The 14,595-nt window shown below is 40.3% G+C and overlaps 1 protein-coding gene across 1 annotated transcript in view; it reads left to right on the forward strand.

Annotated features, from left to right (window-relative positions):
* The window catches only part of CFAP47 (cilia and flagella associated protein 47), a gene marked incomplete at both ends in the record, with an annotated part of 486,291 nt that overhangs the window by 40,157 nt on the left and 431,539 nt on the right, over nt 1-14,595 (forward strand). Inside the window, 3 exons of the mRNA XM_079765682.1 lie at nt 1,679-1,806; nt 6,961-7,196; nt 8,256-8,394. Coding sequence (XP_079621808.1) covers nt 1,679-1,806; nt 6,961-7,196; nt 8,256-8,394 — 503 coding nt within the window. The remainder of the gene's footprint in view (nt 1-1,678; nt 1,807-6,960; nt 7,197-8,255; nt 8,395-14,595) is intronic.

Below are 14,595 nucleotides of genomic sequence, written 5' to 3' on the forward strand. Positions count from 1 at the left end.
ATGCTTAATATTATTTCCAATATTTAAAAATATGGTCTAACTACTTCACATTAAATTAAAAATCTCTCCAGACCTTGTGGAAATGAGGTGGTGGAAGTGAAAGTTTTGGGTTGTGGCTCCAAACAAATCTGTACAACCAAGACTTTGTTGTCCCTGCAGAAGTTAGATGATGGCCAGTGGCATGTAGTATGTTCTAGATGCCTCCAAAGAGGATGCAGTGCTCCTGCCAGGGCAAAATGCTTGCTGACTGAGTTTCATGAATTAATATTAAGCCTATAGCAGTTGCTGGTATCAACCAGGGTTGGTAGCTGAAATTCATACAGACTTTGAGGACTCTTGCCAATGGATATTTTTCATAATTCTGAGTTCTTGGTTTGGTTATTTAGTTTGAAAATATATTTGGAAATGCTATTTTAAATATGTAGTAGCAATTTAAGCTACACTTGAGAGGTTGTAGTGTGTGGTGATAACCCATCTAAATGTCCATATGTTTACCCTTGTTTGTGAGAAGGCAGGGAATGGGTAATGTCCTTTTTATGGCTATAGTGTCCCTAGATGATACCAATTGTTTGCTGAAACTGAGTTGGGTTAAGGAGAGGAATCCATCAAGTAAATGTTCTATTTGTACAATCTATACTTGCCTTATTTATTATACCTTCATACAGGAATTTCTTTGGTGAATCTGTAAAACTAATACAAAATCTTTAAAATTATAAGTATGAATTTCTTTTCATGGCAGCATGGTAATTGAGAGTCTAGCATAAACTTATAGATATGAGTATGAATTGAAGTCTTAGTTACATGTTTTCTCAACATTCTATTTGCATTCCTAGGTAATATTTCATATCAGCCTTTTGTGTATCTATTTGAGTATCCACTGCTAAAAAACTGACTTCTAGTTAAGACAAGTAAAGATTGCCAGTGTGTAGGCCTGTGATGTAATCCATCTATGTCTTTGGTCCTACTTTTCTTCTCCTTCACATCTTTCCTTGCCTTTTCTGCAAATCTTGTTCTCTAAGTTACTGTTCAGTAATGAGGGTGTGGCTAGCAATATGTTCTTTGTCTATGGGAGGAACACTTACGTAACAGAGGTTTGCAATTACATCCTGGAGTAAGAATGACTATTTCAAAATATGTTTTTATTGATTTCAGAGAGGAAGGGAGAGAGACATAGAAACATCAATGATGAGAATCATTGATTGGATGCCTCCTGCACACCCCATACTGGGGATCAAGCCTGCAACCCGGATGTGTGCCCTGACTGGGAATTGAACCCAGGACCTCTTAGTCCATGGTACGATGCTCAATCCACTGAGCCATCATAGCTGGGCAAGAAGGACTATTTTAGAGAAATGAACAGAGACCTTAGCCAGCAATGAAGTGTGCATAGAAAGAAAAACCTTTATATAGAAAGTGGCTTTGTAGCTGACAGTGTTTGTAAATTACTCTTGCAAATGTTGCCATGAACTCATTTTTGGGGGGATATTTACATTTTGTGGCCTTCTTTTGGCAAGTCTCTGTCTGCCCAGTAATATTGAAAAATGGATCACAATCATATTTTTATTCCCGAACTTTCATCTCTTTGCATAGATTTAAGTATTCAGTTGATATTCCCTTGTGAGAGGTAACAAAGTGCACTGTCTTTGCTTTAAAAATAACTGATTGTAATTTTTTACAGGATAATTACTGAAGGAAAAAAGGATTATGACCCTTCACACAGGCAAGACTATGCTGTTTTTATGAGATTTGACACTGTAGGAAGTAAGGATGGGTTTTTGAGAGATGATAACTCTAAAACTATCAAAAGTAAGTGTGAAATGAATGTAATAATAAATTTATAGTAGTTTAAATTGTTTAAAAGTTTGGACATCAATATTTGTAGAGTCAATATAATAAAAATATATAACTATTGAATAGAATGAATTTGCAAATAAGATATCTTGAAGTGTCTTCTGAGGCATGTAAAGAAAAAAATCAACCTCAGAATCATTTGCATAGTAATCTTCCAACTATAATTTAGGGAAAATTATTGTTTTTAAATAACATTAGATAAACATGATGTTCTAGAGCAGCAATTTTCAACTGGTGTGCCACAGATTTTTAAAACATGCAATACCTGACTATGTAGTCAGGGGCACTGACCATTTATCCCTTAGATTGTCAAATAAAAAATGACAACAGCCAATACAGCAATAGCTGTTCAGTGAGAATGAATCAAAATTATACCTATTTTTTGTCAGATGAGCAAAAATATATTTTTGGTGTGCTGCAGAATTTTTGTCATTAGTTTATGTGTGTCATGAGATGAAAAAGGTTGCAAATCGCTGATCTATAGTTTAGCTAAAAACAAAAATAAAAACAACTTGGCTTCTTTTCCTACATAATCTTAGTTTGTCTCTTAGAGATTGACATTGTTGTAAAAGACCGAAGAAACCCAAGCGGTGCTTAGAGAAATGGAGTTACACAGCTTTATTATGCCGGCGGTCTCTTTATTACGCCAAAATCTGAGCAAACCAATATGGTAGAGGCTTTCCCTTTATACCCGTTTGGTGTCTTTGTCCCCCAAATATGGGTTATACTTCTGGACCTTTCGAAGGCTTTGCGAAAAGCCCCAGTTGTTGGGGGCTGTGTCATGGTTTATGGCCTCTGTAAAATGTGAGCATTTATGTAACAGGTCTTGCAAAACCAGTTTGTGGAGAAAGGGGCAATGACTTAATTATAGGTTATCAAGAATGAACATTAGATTGCTGGCACAGACTCAGATTGCTAGCCCCCCCAAATATCAGGGTTACATTGGAATTAGCCTTTTAGCCTTCTCATTATGGGAACAAATGATCCATTCCATTTTTACCAGATCTTCAGCTCTCAGAATCTATATACAGTAACAGTCAAAGAACACAACCTAGAACTCTGGTAAATAGGGTTCAATATCCTGTCATAGAATATTGATAAGTGCATATGCTTTACAGGCAACATGTTGAGATGCATTGCACTTTTTACATTCTCAGGTAATATTGGATGGGCTGTAGTGAGCAAAAATGGAACAAGACTTGGAGGTCAGCTTAATAAGACAGATCAAAGAGAAAATAAAAATATAGGCAGGTGAGGGATCAAATCTAGAAAGATGAGCTATGGCAAGTCAAGAGTACAGTGATACATTTTGTTGAACAGGGTTGAATTGTGTTCTTTTTTTTTTAAATATATTTTATTGATTTTTTACAGAGAGGAAGAGAGAGGGATAGAGAGTTAGAAACATCGATGAGAGAGAGACATCGATCAGCTGCCTCTTGCACACCCCCCACTGGGGATGTGCCCGCAACCAAGGTACATGCCCCTGACCGGAATCGAACCTGGGACCTTTCAGTCCGCAGGCTGATGCTCTATCCACAGAGCCAAACCGGTTTCGGCTTGAATTGTGTTCTTAGAGCAGAAATTGGTTGCTCTGTTATTATTTATATCATGGTTTATGATATTGAGCTCTGCCTGCTGATCATTGTTATAGTATTTGTTCCAGGATTACAAATTTATCTAGTTTGGAATGGCTAGAGATGGAAATGCTAGGTTTGCCTTAAAGGTAATTTAAAGTCTAGGATTGGCTAGTAAGAGCATCATTGCAGAAATATAAATGCTTTTTTGGGATTCTCTCTCTGCAAAACTGCTCTATCACCCAATTAGAATATCTAATTCATAGTTCCTGCCTTCTTTTTGTATCTCCAAAAGTTTATGTTTCTGTTATTACCCAGCTTATATTCCACTAGAGGCCCAGTGCACGAAATGTGTGCACAGGGGGTATGTGTGTCCCTCAGTCCAGCCTGCACACTCTCCAGTCTGGGACCCCTTGAGGGATGTGCGACTGTCCGTTTAGGTAGGATCGGGCCTAAATGGGCAGTTGGACATCCCTCTCACAATCCAGGACTGCTGGCTCCCAACCACTTGCCTGCCTGCCTGCCTGCCTGATTGCCCCTAACCGCTTCTGCCTGCCTGATCACCCCCTAACCACTCCTCTGCCAGCCTGATCAATGCCTAACTGCTCCCCTGCCAGCCCTATTACCCCTAACTGCCCTCCCCTGCTGGCCTGGTCACCACTAACTATCCTTCGCTGTAGGCCTAATCACCCCCAACTACCCTCCCCTGCCAGCCTGGTCACCCCTAACTGTTCACCCCTGCAGGCCTGGTTGCCCACAACTTCCCTCCCCTGCTGGCACAGTCACCCCTAACTGCCCTCCCTTGCCAAACTGGTCTCCCCTAACTGGCCTCCCCTGCAGGCCTGGTCCACCCCAACTGCCCTCCCCTGCAGGCCTGGTTGCCCACAACTGCCCTCCCCTGCCGGCCATCTTGTGGCGGCCATCTTGTGTTCACATGGGGGCAGCCATCTTTGACCACATGGGGGCAGCCAGCTTGTGTGTTGGAGTGGTGGTCAATTTGCATATTACCTCTTTATTATATAGCATTGTCCATTATTTTAGTCATTTTTTCCCATGTACACTTAAATATCTTGGCGCATCTCCCATATTGACTGAGTGGAAAATTTTTTAATCTCAGCCTCTTTGTGTGTGAACCTGGGAAGCAACTTGTGATGAAGAAAAACAAAACCATCCTGTGATGTTTCACTTTTTAACTACAATCACTAACCCCAAGTAGGTCCTTTAAGCTGTTTGCCATTCCTGTTGCATTCCTCCATTCATTCACATGCTCACAATTGAGATTGATATCACACACTTCTTTTCACCTCAAACCTTTAATACTTCCTCCTTCATCTTTACTCTAAACTTATAAATACATTAAGTGACCTAGTAGACATTTTCACTTGGTTATCTACTAGGCATCTCAAACTTAATATGTCTAAAATAGTACTCCTGGCTTCTGCATAACCTGTCTCCCCTGCATTCTTTCCTGTCTCAAAAAGTGGCAATTCCATCACTTCAGTTGCTCAGCCCAAAATCCTTAGCATCATCATTGATCATGTGTCTAATTTCATATTCTACATTCAATCCATCAGCAAATTTTGTTAACTACCCTAAAAAAATATATCTTAACCCTGGCCAGGTAGCTCAGTTGGTTAGAGCATCATCCTGTTACCCCAAGGTTGTGGGTTTGATCCTTGGTCAGGGTACATACAAGAAGCAACCAATGAGTGAATAAATGGGTGGAACAACAAATCTCTCTCTCTCTCTCAAATAAATAAATAAATAAATAAATAAATAAATAAATAAATAAAATCTATCTTAAATCTGACCATTGCTCACCATCCTTCTCACCAGACATATTTGGTTCCTTAGGATGTTTGGAACATGCCAAGCAAATTCCTACCTTAGTTTTGTCCTTGCTCTTCTATCTGGAAAGCACTTTTATGAGATTGTCACATGATTTTTTTCCAGAGTCCCTTTATACATTTGCTCAAATGTCTCCCTATCAGAGATGCCTTTTTGGATTCCCCCATATAAAAGAGCAGCCCCAAGATAATGTGCTCTGTCTTACCCTTGTAGGGGAGGGAAAATAATTTTACTTCTACTCTTCTAAATTGAGACCCACTATAATAAAAGACAGATAATAGGAGAAAAACCTACAGAAGTTTAATAATGATCATTGTTATAGTATTTGTTATACTATATATATATATTTCCAGCATACATGGGAGATATCCAGAAAAACTGAATAACTCTTTGAAATAGCCCAGGACACCACCTTAAATGCCACTTCCAGCTAAAGACAAAAGATACTGGGGGTGAGGAGCCAATTATGGGAGATTTTCAGGCAGACCACAGTAAAAGAGGATAAGGTTATTATGCAGTTTTAGGTCTGTGCTTTCTCCATTGATAAGAGTTCCTTTCTGGTGCAGAGGAAGACACCCTTACAAATGGATATTTCCCTGATAAAAATGTAAAGTCTCTTACAAAAGGATAACTTGTAGGTTTTCAGAGTTTTTCCTGTGTCTGCTGTTTCTAAAATTACCCTTATGCCAAAAAGGCATAGTTGGGGGTGATAAATTCTGCTCCCCTTCACCCTAAGTTACCTTTCTAAGTAACACTTAATTGCCTCTGAAATGGTATATATTTACTTATTTATTTTATTGTCAATGTCACTTCACTAGAATGCAAAGTCCCTGAGAGCAGGAACATTGTCTATTTTATTCACTGCTGTTATCCCCAAGGCCTAGAAGAGTACTGTAATTCACAAGTGAGAGAAGGGAGGGAGGGAGGGAGGGAGGGAGGGAGGGAGGAGAGAGAGAGAGAGAGAGAGAGAGAGAGAGAGAGAGAGAGAGAGAGAGAGAGAGAGATCACTTTATTTTCACTGAAAGGAAGGGGCCACTGCATTGCCAGGCAAGGCAGTAAACAATGACCTGCTTCTTTAATGGCTGTTGTTGCTAGGTGACAAGGAAGGGAGGAGACTTTTGGGCTGAAATTGAGAAGACATCAGGGGGGTTGTCTTTGTTAGTTCTTCAGGAGACAGTCCAGACAGGTTTTCTGGGGAGGTGTCTTATCAGTATTTTTCCAAAGTCTGTAAAACATTCTTAGAGCAAAGGTTACAAAGAATTCAAAAAGGGGGGCAGCTTGGGTTTGAATATGAGGGAGTAGAGCCCTTTTACTAACTGGAAACTTTCTAGCCCCCATTTTCTGGGGAGGAGGAGGGTTATGCAAGAATGTAGCCTTGAAAGAAGCTTATCTTTGTCTTGCAGTTTGAACAGAGGGGCTGTTTCAATCAGAGGAGCTGACAATCTTGGGGTTTAATTACCAGGTGCTTCTCATAATTTGTGGAAGGCCACAGCAAAGAAAAAGAAAGGCCTTCTTTTTTCCTTCTAACAAGTACTTGGTGCAGAGAAGGCACTCACTGTTTTTGTTGAAGGAAAAATTGAATGAGCATCAGATATTTCAGATGACACTTTTTGGAATGAGCAAATACTATATATTTTGAATTCCCAAAAACACTTTTTATGTTAAAAAGCAACTATTGTTTTTACAGATGAACAACTTCAGAAACTGGAATTAGCACTGACAGGCTCAGGACTTCCTGTTCTAATGCAGTTTAATTCAGGAAGCTTTCTTACTTTCCCAACTTGTTCCTTTGGTGAATGTTCAAAGATTTCATTTATTATGGAAAATCGATCCAAATCACTTCCTGTGATGTATCACTTTAGAAAAACTGCAAATTTTAGAGTTCGACCTGAAAGGGGCAGTGTTGATGAAGGATGTATGCGGGTAAGATAATTCTTCTATGCTTTCACATACTTCAAATATTCAAAAAAAATTTTTTTGCACCAATGTTTATAAAGTGTATGTCTTCTGTGGCCTAGTTATGAGTACTTTTGATTTATACTCACACAGTATCCATAATTATATAAGTGCTTTTCATCTGCCCAGAAAATCATCTGACACTATAGGAAATGTAAAGAAGTACAAAAAATAGTTACAGTTTCTAAAAAAATTGTTTTTCTGAGAGCGTATTTATTTCTCTACTGCCCAAGAAGCCAGCCCCTAAAATCCAGCAGGGTGTCTTGGCACTCCCCTCTGTGGGAGGATGCAGGAATAGGCCCCACAGCCCTTGTTTAGACACTGGAACCCAGGGACAAGTGTGAGATGCCCCTATGCCAGCAGCTGCCATAGCAGCAAAAGGTGAAAAGGAGGTGGGAGCCAGGTACTCATCCCAATCCCAGAGATGCTAGGGGGAGTCAATATTCTTTGGGTCACACTGTCAGACTGAAGGCTGGACAAGCTGGGGTATACACCTGGCAGAAGTGGAAGTCCAATGCCGTGGGCAGAAGCTGTAGCCCAGGTACCTGCCTCAGTGCCAGCTAACCCAAGACAGAAGAGAGATTATGGCTGTTTTGCTTCTGAGGTGCCCTGGCTGTGTCCTCCCATGAAGTGAGGGGATATGGGGCAAAACAGCACCATAGTCTGAGTATTTCCTAAAGGGGTGAGTTTCTGAGCCTTTTGCATATCCCTCCTTGTCCCCCAACCTCTACCCCAAGCTCTTCAGAGGCAGATATGGAAGGCATCCATTAGTCAAGGGCATTGTGTGCCTGGGGTGCAGTGAGGGGTGGCAGATCCGGGGCAGGCTGTCAACAGGACGCCCAGCATCATCAGGCCAGCAGCAGGTGGGTAGGAGCTGTCTGAGTGCAGGGAAGATGACAGGTCCAGGCATAGGCTCAGATGCTTGTAGTTCTGGATCCTCACCTACAGGCCCACAGGGGCCTGTTGCACCCCATCATCTACTTGCTCAGTAGGGCTTGTGGTTCCATGTGGGCTATGCCTGCGTAGCAGGAGCATTGTGGGGGCATCTTGGACGAAGGCTACGTGGTTCAGAACGTCACATCTGTGGCTGCGCAGACTGTAGACTCCAGCTCCAGCCAGGAACGAGTGAGACTCATGGTGAACAGAAGGCAGATACCTTGTGGTGGTGATAGGAGCCTGGGACAAACAAAATCTGCACTGCTCTGGTGTCTCCTCCAAGGGCAGCCAGGTGGCTTGAGCAGCAGCGCTGCCTCCTTCCCTCCATCATTCCAGCAGGTAAGCATTTTTTGAATGCACTAAGGAAGTGTAAGACATACACTGTTAAGTAGGGTTTAGGAAGAATGCAAAATAGTGTGTTCAAAAGAGATCCATAACAAGGTGATGATATAGAAACTCAGAGGGCAGTGTGTTTTCTCCCAGCCAGGTAGAAAGGTCTTCATATAATAGTAGCACATGAGCCAGACCTTCAAGGTTCAGTAGAATTTTCAACTTTGAAACTTAACTGGCCCTAGCCTGGTACTGCTGGTGCAGAGCAGAAAAGTTGAATACCAAGGTATATATATGTGTGAGTACCAGGCCAGCTTGTGGATGTCAGGGGCTGCTTTTCTCTTTCTCACTACTGTCTGTACTCAGATAACTCTTTCCCAGATCCTCTAAACCAGGAGTTGTCTGACTATGGTCCACAGGCAGAATCTGGCCCATTGCCTGTTCTTTTAGGTAAACTATTATTGGTATACTAGAGGCCCGATGCATGAAGATTCATGCAAGAATGGGCCTTCCTTCCCCTGGCTGCCGGCACCACCTTTGCTCTGGCCCGGAGCCGCCTTACCGCCTTCCCATGCTGCCCAGAGGCCCAGAGTGGCTGGGGCTGTGCGGAACGCCTGTGTCAGCGCCTGCGTATGCAAATTAACCTGACATCTTTGTTGGGTTAATTTGCATACTCCCGATTGGCTGGTGGGCATTACAAAGGTATTGTCAATTTGCATCTTTCTCTTTTATTAGTGTAGATACCCACTCTTCTACTGTCTGTGGCCGCTTTTTTTTTTTTTTTTTTTCGTCTGTGGCTGCTTTTTAAAATCAAGTTCAGTTTTTCCAATTTTTCTTTTGTCTGTTGTGCTTTTAGTATCATCTCTAGGTAGTCATAGAATATCTAAGGTCATTAATATTTGTTCCTACATTTTTGTCTTAAAAATTTGAGTTCATTAAATGAATTATCCATTTTGAGTTTACATGGTTTTGTTTAGACATCCAGATTCATTCCTTTACATATTGATGTCCAGTTTTCCTAGAATCTTGGCACACTTATCGAAAAATAAATTGTGAATGTAAGAGTTTATTTCTTACCTCAAAATTATATTTTACTTATTTGTTTATCCTTATGCCAGTGCTATAATGTACATACTGGTTAATATTGTAGTGATTTTTTAAATTGAAAAATTTGAGTCATTGAAGTTTGCTCTTTTTAAGAAATATTTTCAACCAATCTGGGATCCTTTGAGACTTATATGAATTTTAGAATAAGTTTGCAATTTCTGTAAAAACAAATAAAGAAAAAACAACCACCCTTAAAACAAAAACAACAGCAACAAAATAGCAGCTGGGGTTTTTGATAGGAATTGTATTGAATCTATAAATCTATCTGGGAGTGTAGCCATTTTAATAATATTAAATCTTACAATTCACGAAAATTGGATATCTTTCCATTTATTTGTCTTTTAAAATTTCTTTTAATGGTGTTTTTTAGTTTTCAGTGTACAGGTCTTGCAATTCTTCTAAGTAATTATTTCTAAGTATTCTGTTCTTTCTGATTCTATGTAAATGAAATTGTATTCTTAATATTTAATTAATTAAAAATTAGTTTAAAAATACTTAATTTAAATTTAATATTTTATGTATAAGTGAGATCATAGGCTATTTATCTTTCTTTGACTTATTTCACTTAGAATAATGCCCTCAAAGTCCACCCATGTTGTCACAAATGTCCAGATTTCCTTCTTTTTATAGCTGAATAATATTCCATTCTTTTATGGCTGAATAATATTCCTCTTTTTTTAAATTCATGTTGGTGGACACTTAGGTTGTTTTCATGTATTAGCAATTACAAATCATGCTTTGGTGAACATGGGGGTGGATATGTTTTCTTGAATTCATGTTTTTTTCTTTTTTTATGTTTTTATTGATTTCACAGAGGAAGGGAGAGGAAGAGAGAGATAGAAACATCAATGATTAGAGAGAACTGTTGATTGGCTGCCTCCTGCAGGTCCCCTACTGCACAACCTGGGCATGTGCCCTGACCAGGAATCAGACCGTAAATTCCTGGTTCATAGGTTGATGCTCAACCAATGAGCAACACCAGCCAGGCATGTTTTAATTTTCTTTAGATAAATACTCAGAAATGGAATCCCTGGACCATGTAGTAGTTATATTTTTAATTTTTTTGAGAAACTTCCAAACTGTTTTACATAATGGCTGTACCAGTTTTCATTCTCAGCCACAGTGTACAAAGGTTCCCTTTTCTCTACATCCTTGCCAACACTAGTTACTTCTTTTTTGATAGTAGACATTCTAATAGGTGTAAGGTGATAGCTCATTGTATCTTTGTCTTACATTTCCCTTTTGATTAGTGTCTTTGAGTACCTTTTCATGTACCTGTTGTCTTCTTTGGAAAAATGTCTATTCAGATCCTCTGCCCATTTTTAAATGGCATTGTTTGTTTGTTTTTACTATTGAGTTGTGTGAGTTTATTTATTTTGGATATTGTTCTCTTATCAGATATATGATTTATAATTATTTTCTCCCATTCAGTAGGTTGCCTTTTCCTTTTGTTGATGGTTTCCTTTGCTGTATAGAAGCTTTTTAATTTGATGTAGTCCTACCGTTTTATTTTTACTTTTGTTGTCTTTGCTTTTGGTGTCTTCTTTTAATTTTTTGCACATGTTTCCTTTAGTCCTTTGAACATATTTATAATAGTCAACTTACTATCTTTGTCACTAAGTCCACCAGTTTTTATTTATTGCATTTTTCCTATGTACTGGCCATATTTTCCTATTTCTCTGTGTATACTATAATTTTTTGTTGAAAACTAAGCATTTTAAATGATATAATTTGACAATTCTGGAAATCAGACAGCCCCCCATGACCTATTTTCCTTGCTATTTGTTGTTATCATTTTCTAGTGTCTTTCTTGGCTAATTCTATTAAGGTTGTTTTCTTTGTTGTGTACAACCAATCAGATATCAGCATAGTTAATTTGGAAGTTAGCTAATGACTGGGGAGAGATTCTCTTAAATTCTTTGTATCAATAAGTCTCATAGTCTTTGCCAAGATCCTTTGTGTAAGTGTGTTGGGTGGGGAATTTTTTCAATGTTTTGTCAATTCTTCTTTGTAAAGGTTCTCAAAGTCAGCTAGAGGTAAGAAATTAGAGCTTTCTTAAAATTTCCTGGGCAGATACACTGTCCTCTACATGTGTGTAGCATTCTAGCTTCCCAGGAATATGTCAGTTTTTCAAATACCTTGTGAATAATTCATTTTGCGTTCCCCTCACCTTCCCTTCCTTTCCCTTCCCTCCCCTCCCCTCTTCCCCTTTTTCTTCTTCCTCTGTCCCTCTCCCTCCCTTCCTACCTCTTTCTCTCCCTTCCTTCCTTCCTTCCTTCCTTCCTTCCTTCCTTCCTTCCTTCCTTCCTTCCTTCCTTCCTTCCTTCCTTTTTTCATTGTATCTGTCCCTTTCTTGTGCTCGTTTAGCCTCTTATTAACTTTAAACTAGAGTCCTGGTGCACGAAATTCATGCATGGGGGGTGAGTCCCTCACCCGGCCTGCACCCTCTCCAATCTGGGACCCCTCAGAGGATGTTGGACATTCCTCTCGCAATCCGGGACCACTGGCTCCTTAACTGCTCACCTGCCTGCCTGCCTGCCTGATCACCCCTAACCACCTCTGCCAGCCTGATCCCCCCTCACCACCTCTGCCTGCCTGCCTGATTGCTCCTAACTGCTCCCCTACTGGCCTGATCACCCCTAACTGCTCCCCTGCTGGCCTGATCGCCCCTAACTGCCTCTGCCTCTGCCCTGCATCTGGAACCCAGGATTCTCTCCTCTGGCTGGCCACAGGCACCTGGGACCTGGGCTTCCCTCCCTCTGGCCAAACTCAGGCACCCAGGACCCAGGCTGGCTTTGCCTGGCCAGCTGCAGCCACAGGGGACCATGGGCAGGTGGCTTCACCTGGACCGCAGGCGCTGGTGCCCAGGACTGTGGGGTGGGCAGCTTGTCCCTCTCCCGGGCCACAGCCACAGGCGCTGGCACCTGGGACCGCAGGGCAGGTGGCTTCTCCCTCTCCCAGGCTGCAGCTGTAGCCGCAGCCACTGGCGCCCGGGACCGCAGGTGGGCAGCTTTGCCCAGTTCCAGCTTTGTCAAGAAGGATGTCCGGATTGTTGTCCGGAAAACATCTGGTCTAATTAGCATATTACCCTTTCATTAGTATAGATGGTAATGCTACTCAGGTTGCTGTGATGTTCAACAATTACTGCTTATTTTTTTGGAGAGGAGCAAAACTTTTGGGAGAGAGTTGTTCACACAGAGTGAGCTCTGGTCAGGTCAGTTCAAGGTGTACCCTCATAATAGACTTTTCAGCCAGCTTCCAGATAGGACAGATAGGGGCAGTTCTCTGGGCATGGGTTTTTGAGAACTCCAGAACTATTTTTCCCCCTCAGTGGCTGCTAGGCTGGTCATTTTTACAGCTGCCACAGTTGCAAGGCTTTTGTTTTCCGAGAAGAGCACAGAACTAGGAATAGGGAAATGGGATTACAGGAAGTAAAATGCCACAAAATCTTTTATTCTTTTTTTTAAAACATTTTTTATTGATTTCAGAGAGGAAGGGAGAGGGGAGAGAGAGATAGAAACATCAATGATGAGAGGGAATCATTGATCAGCTGCCTCCTGTACGCCCCCTACTGGGGATCGAGCCCACAACCCAGACATGTGTCCTTGACTGGAATCAAACCTGGGACCCTTCAGTCTGCAGGCCGATGCTGTATCCACTGAGCCAAACCAGCCAGGGAAAAACTTTTTATTCTTTCAGATATTCAGCCATTTCGTTCTTAAATAAATACTCATTGGGTTTTTGCAAGCTTTTAGGTAATTTTCAAATAACTGGAAAGTAGATTTTGACATTTATTCCAGTGGTCTTTTTCTGTTTGTAGAGGAGTAGAATTCTGGAGGTCCTTAATCTGACATTATAGAAATGCTTAAGTACCATTGTCCTTAATTTTTTCTTAAATAATTTTCCAATAATATGTATCACAAAGGCTTTTCAATACTGCATATATTTCTAAATGACTCGAATATCTCCATGATGAACTAGCTCTCAAAATTTTATAAACTATGTTTTGGATTTGTTTTTATTTCTAACAGTACAGTATTATTTTCTTAATCCATTTGGGCTGCTATAACAAAATATCTTAGACTGTGTAGTTTATTTCTCATAGTTCTGGAGGCTGAAAGTCCTAGATCAGCCAATATGGTCAGGTGAGGGCCCTTTTTCTGGTTGCAGCCCATGTATTCTCACATGGTGGAAGGGGCTAGGGAACTCTATGGGGGCCTCTTTTTTTTTATAAAAGCACTAATTCCATTCAGGAGGGCTCTGTTCTCATGACCTAATCATGTCATCTTCTAATTCTATCACACTGGGCATTAGGGTTAAACATGAGTTTTGGGGGTTCACAAACATTTAGCCTATAACAACTGGTTACTTTTCTTCTTTTTTTTAGAAAGTGACATGTTCATTCATTCCACATCAAGTTGGAGTCTTTACAGTGAAGCAGTTCATAGACTTTATTGGCCCAGTGGCAGATAAAAATTTTCAATCTTTATTGCTGAGACCTTTTTATCACATATATTTAGTTTTCAAGGGTGCCTGCAAAATTTCCAACAAGAAAGTTGTGTTTCAAATTAATCCTGGTAAGCTATCATGGATCCTTACCTTATTTTTTAATAGGCTAATATAGAGTTATCCTAATATGCTAATTGTTCAGGTGTATATATCAAATGTGGTCTGATCTAGTGGTTCTTACCTTCTGAATGCCTCAAAATCACCAAAAGATCTGTTAAAATTGATACTGCTGTCCTGTATCCTAGCATTGATTATTAAGTAGGTCATTATTGGAGCCCAAATATTGGCATTTCTAGCATGTTCCCCGTAGATGCTGATATTGCCATTTTGAGGGTCACACTTTTGAATACACTGGTTTAATGATCTATGAAATTTGTTGAATATTTTAATGGTTTTTCTATTTTATTCTTCTACTTTTTGTTTGAGTGTATAATATAAATTGGTTTTGACCATTTCATGGATATTCTTGTTGCTGTTGTTTTAT

The sequence above is a fragment of the Cnephaeus nilssonii genome, assembly GCF_951640355.1.
Source record: "Cnephaeus nilssonii genome assembly, chromosome: X".
NCBI classification, from domain to species: Eukaryota; Metazoa; Chordata; class Mammalia; order Chiroptera; family Vespertilionidae; genus Cnephaeus; species Cnephaeus nilssonii.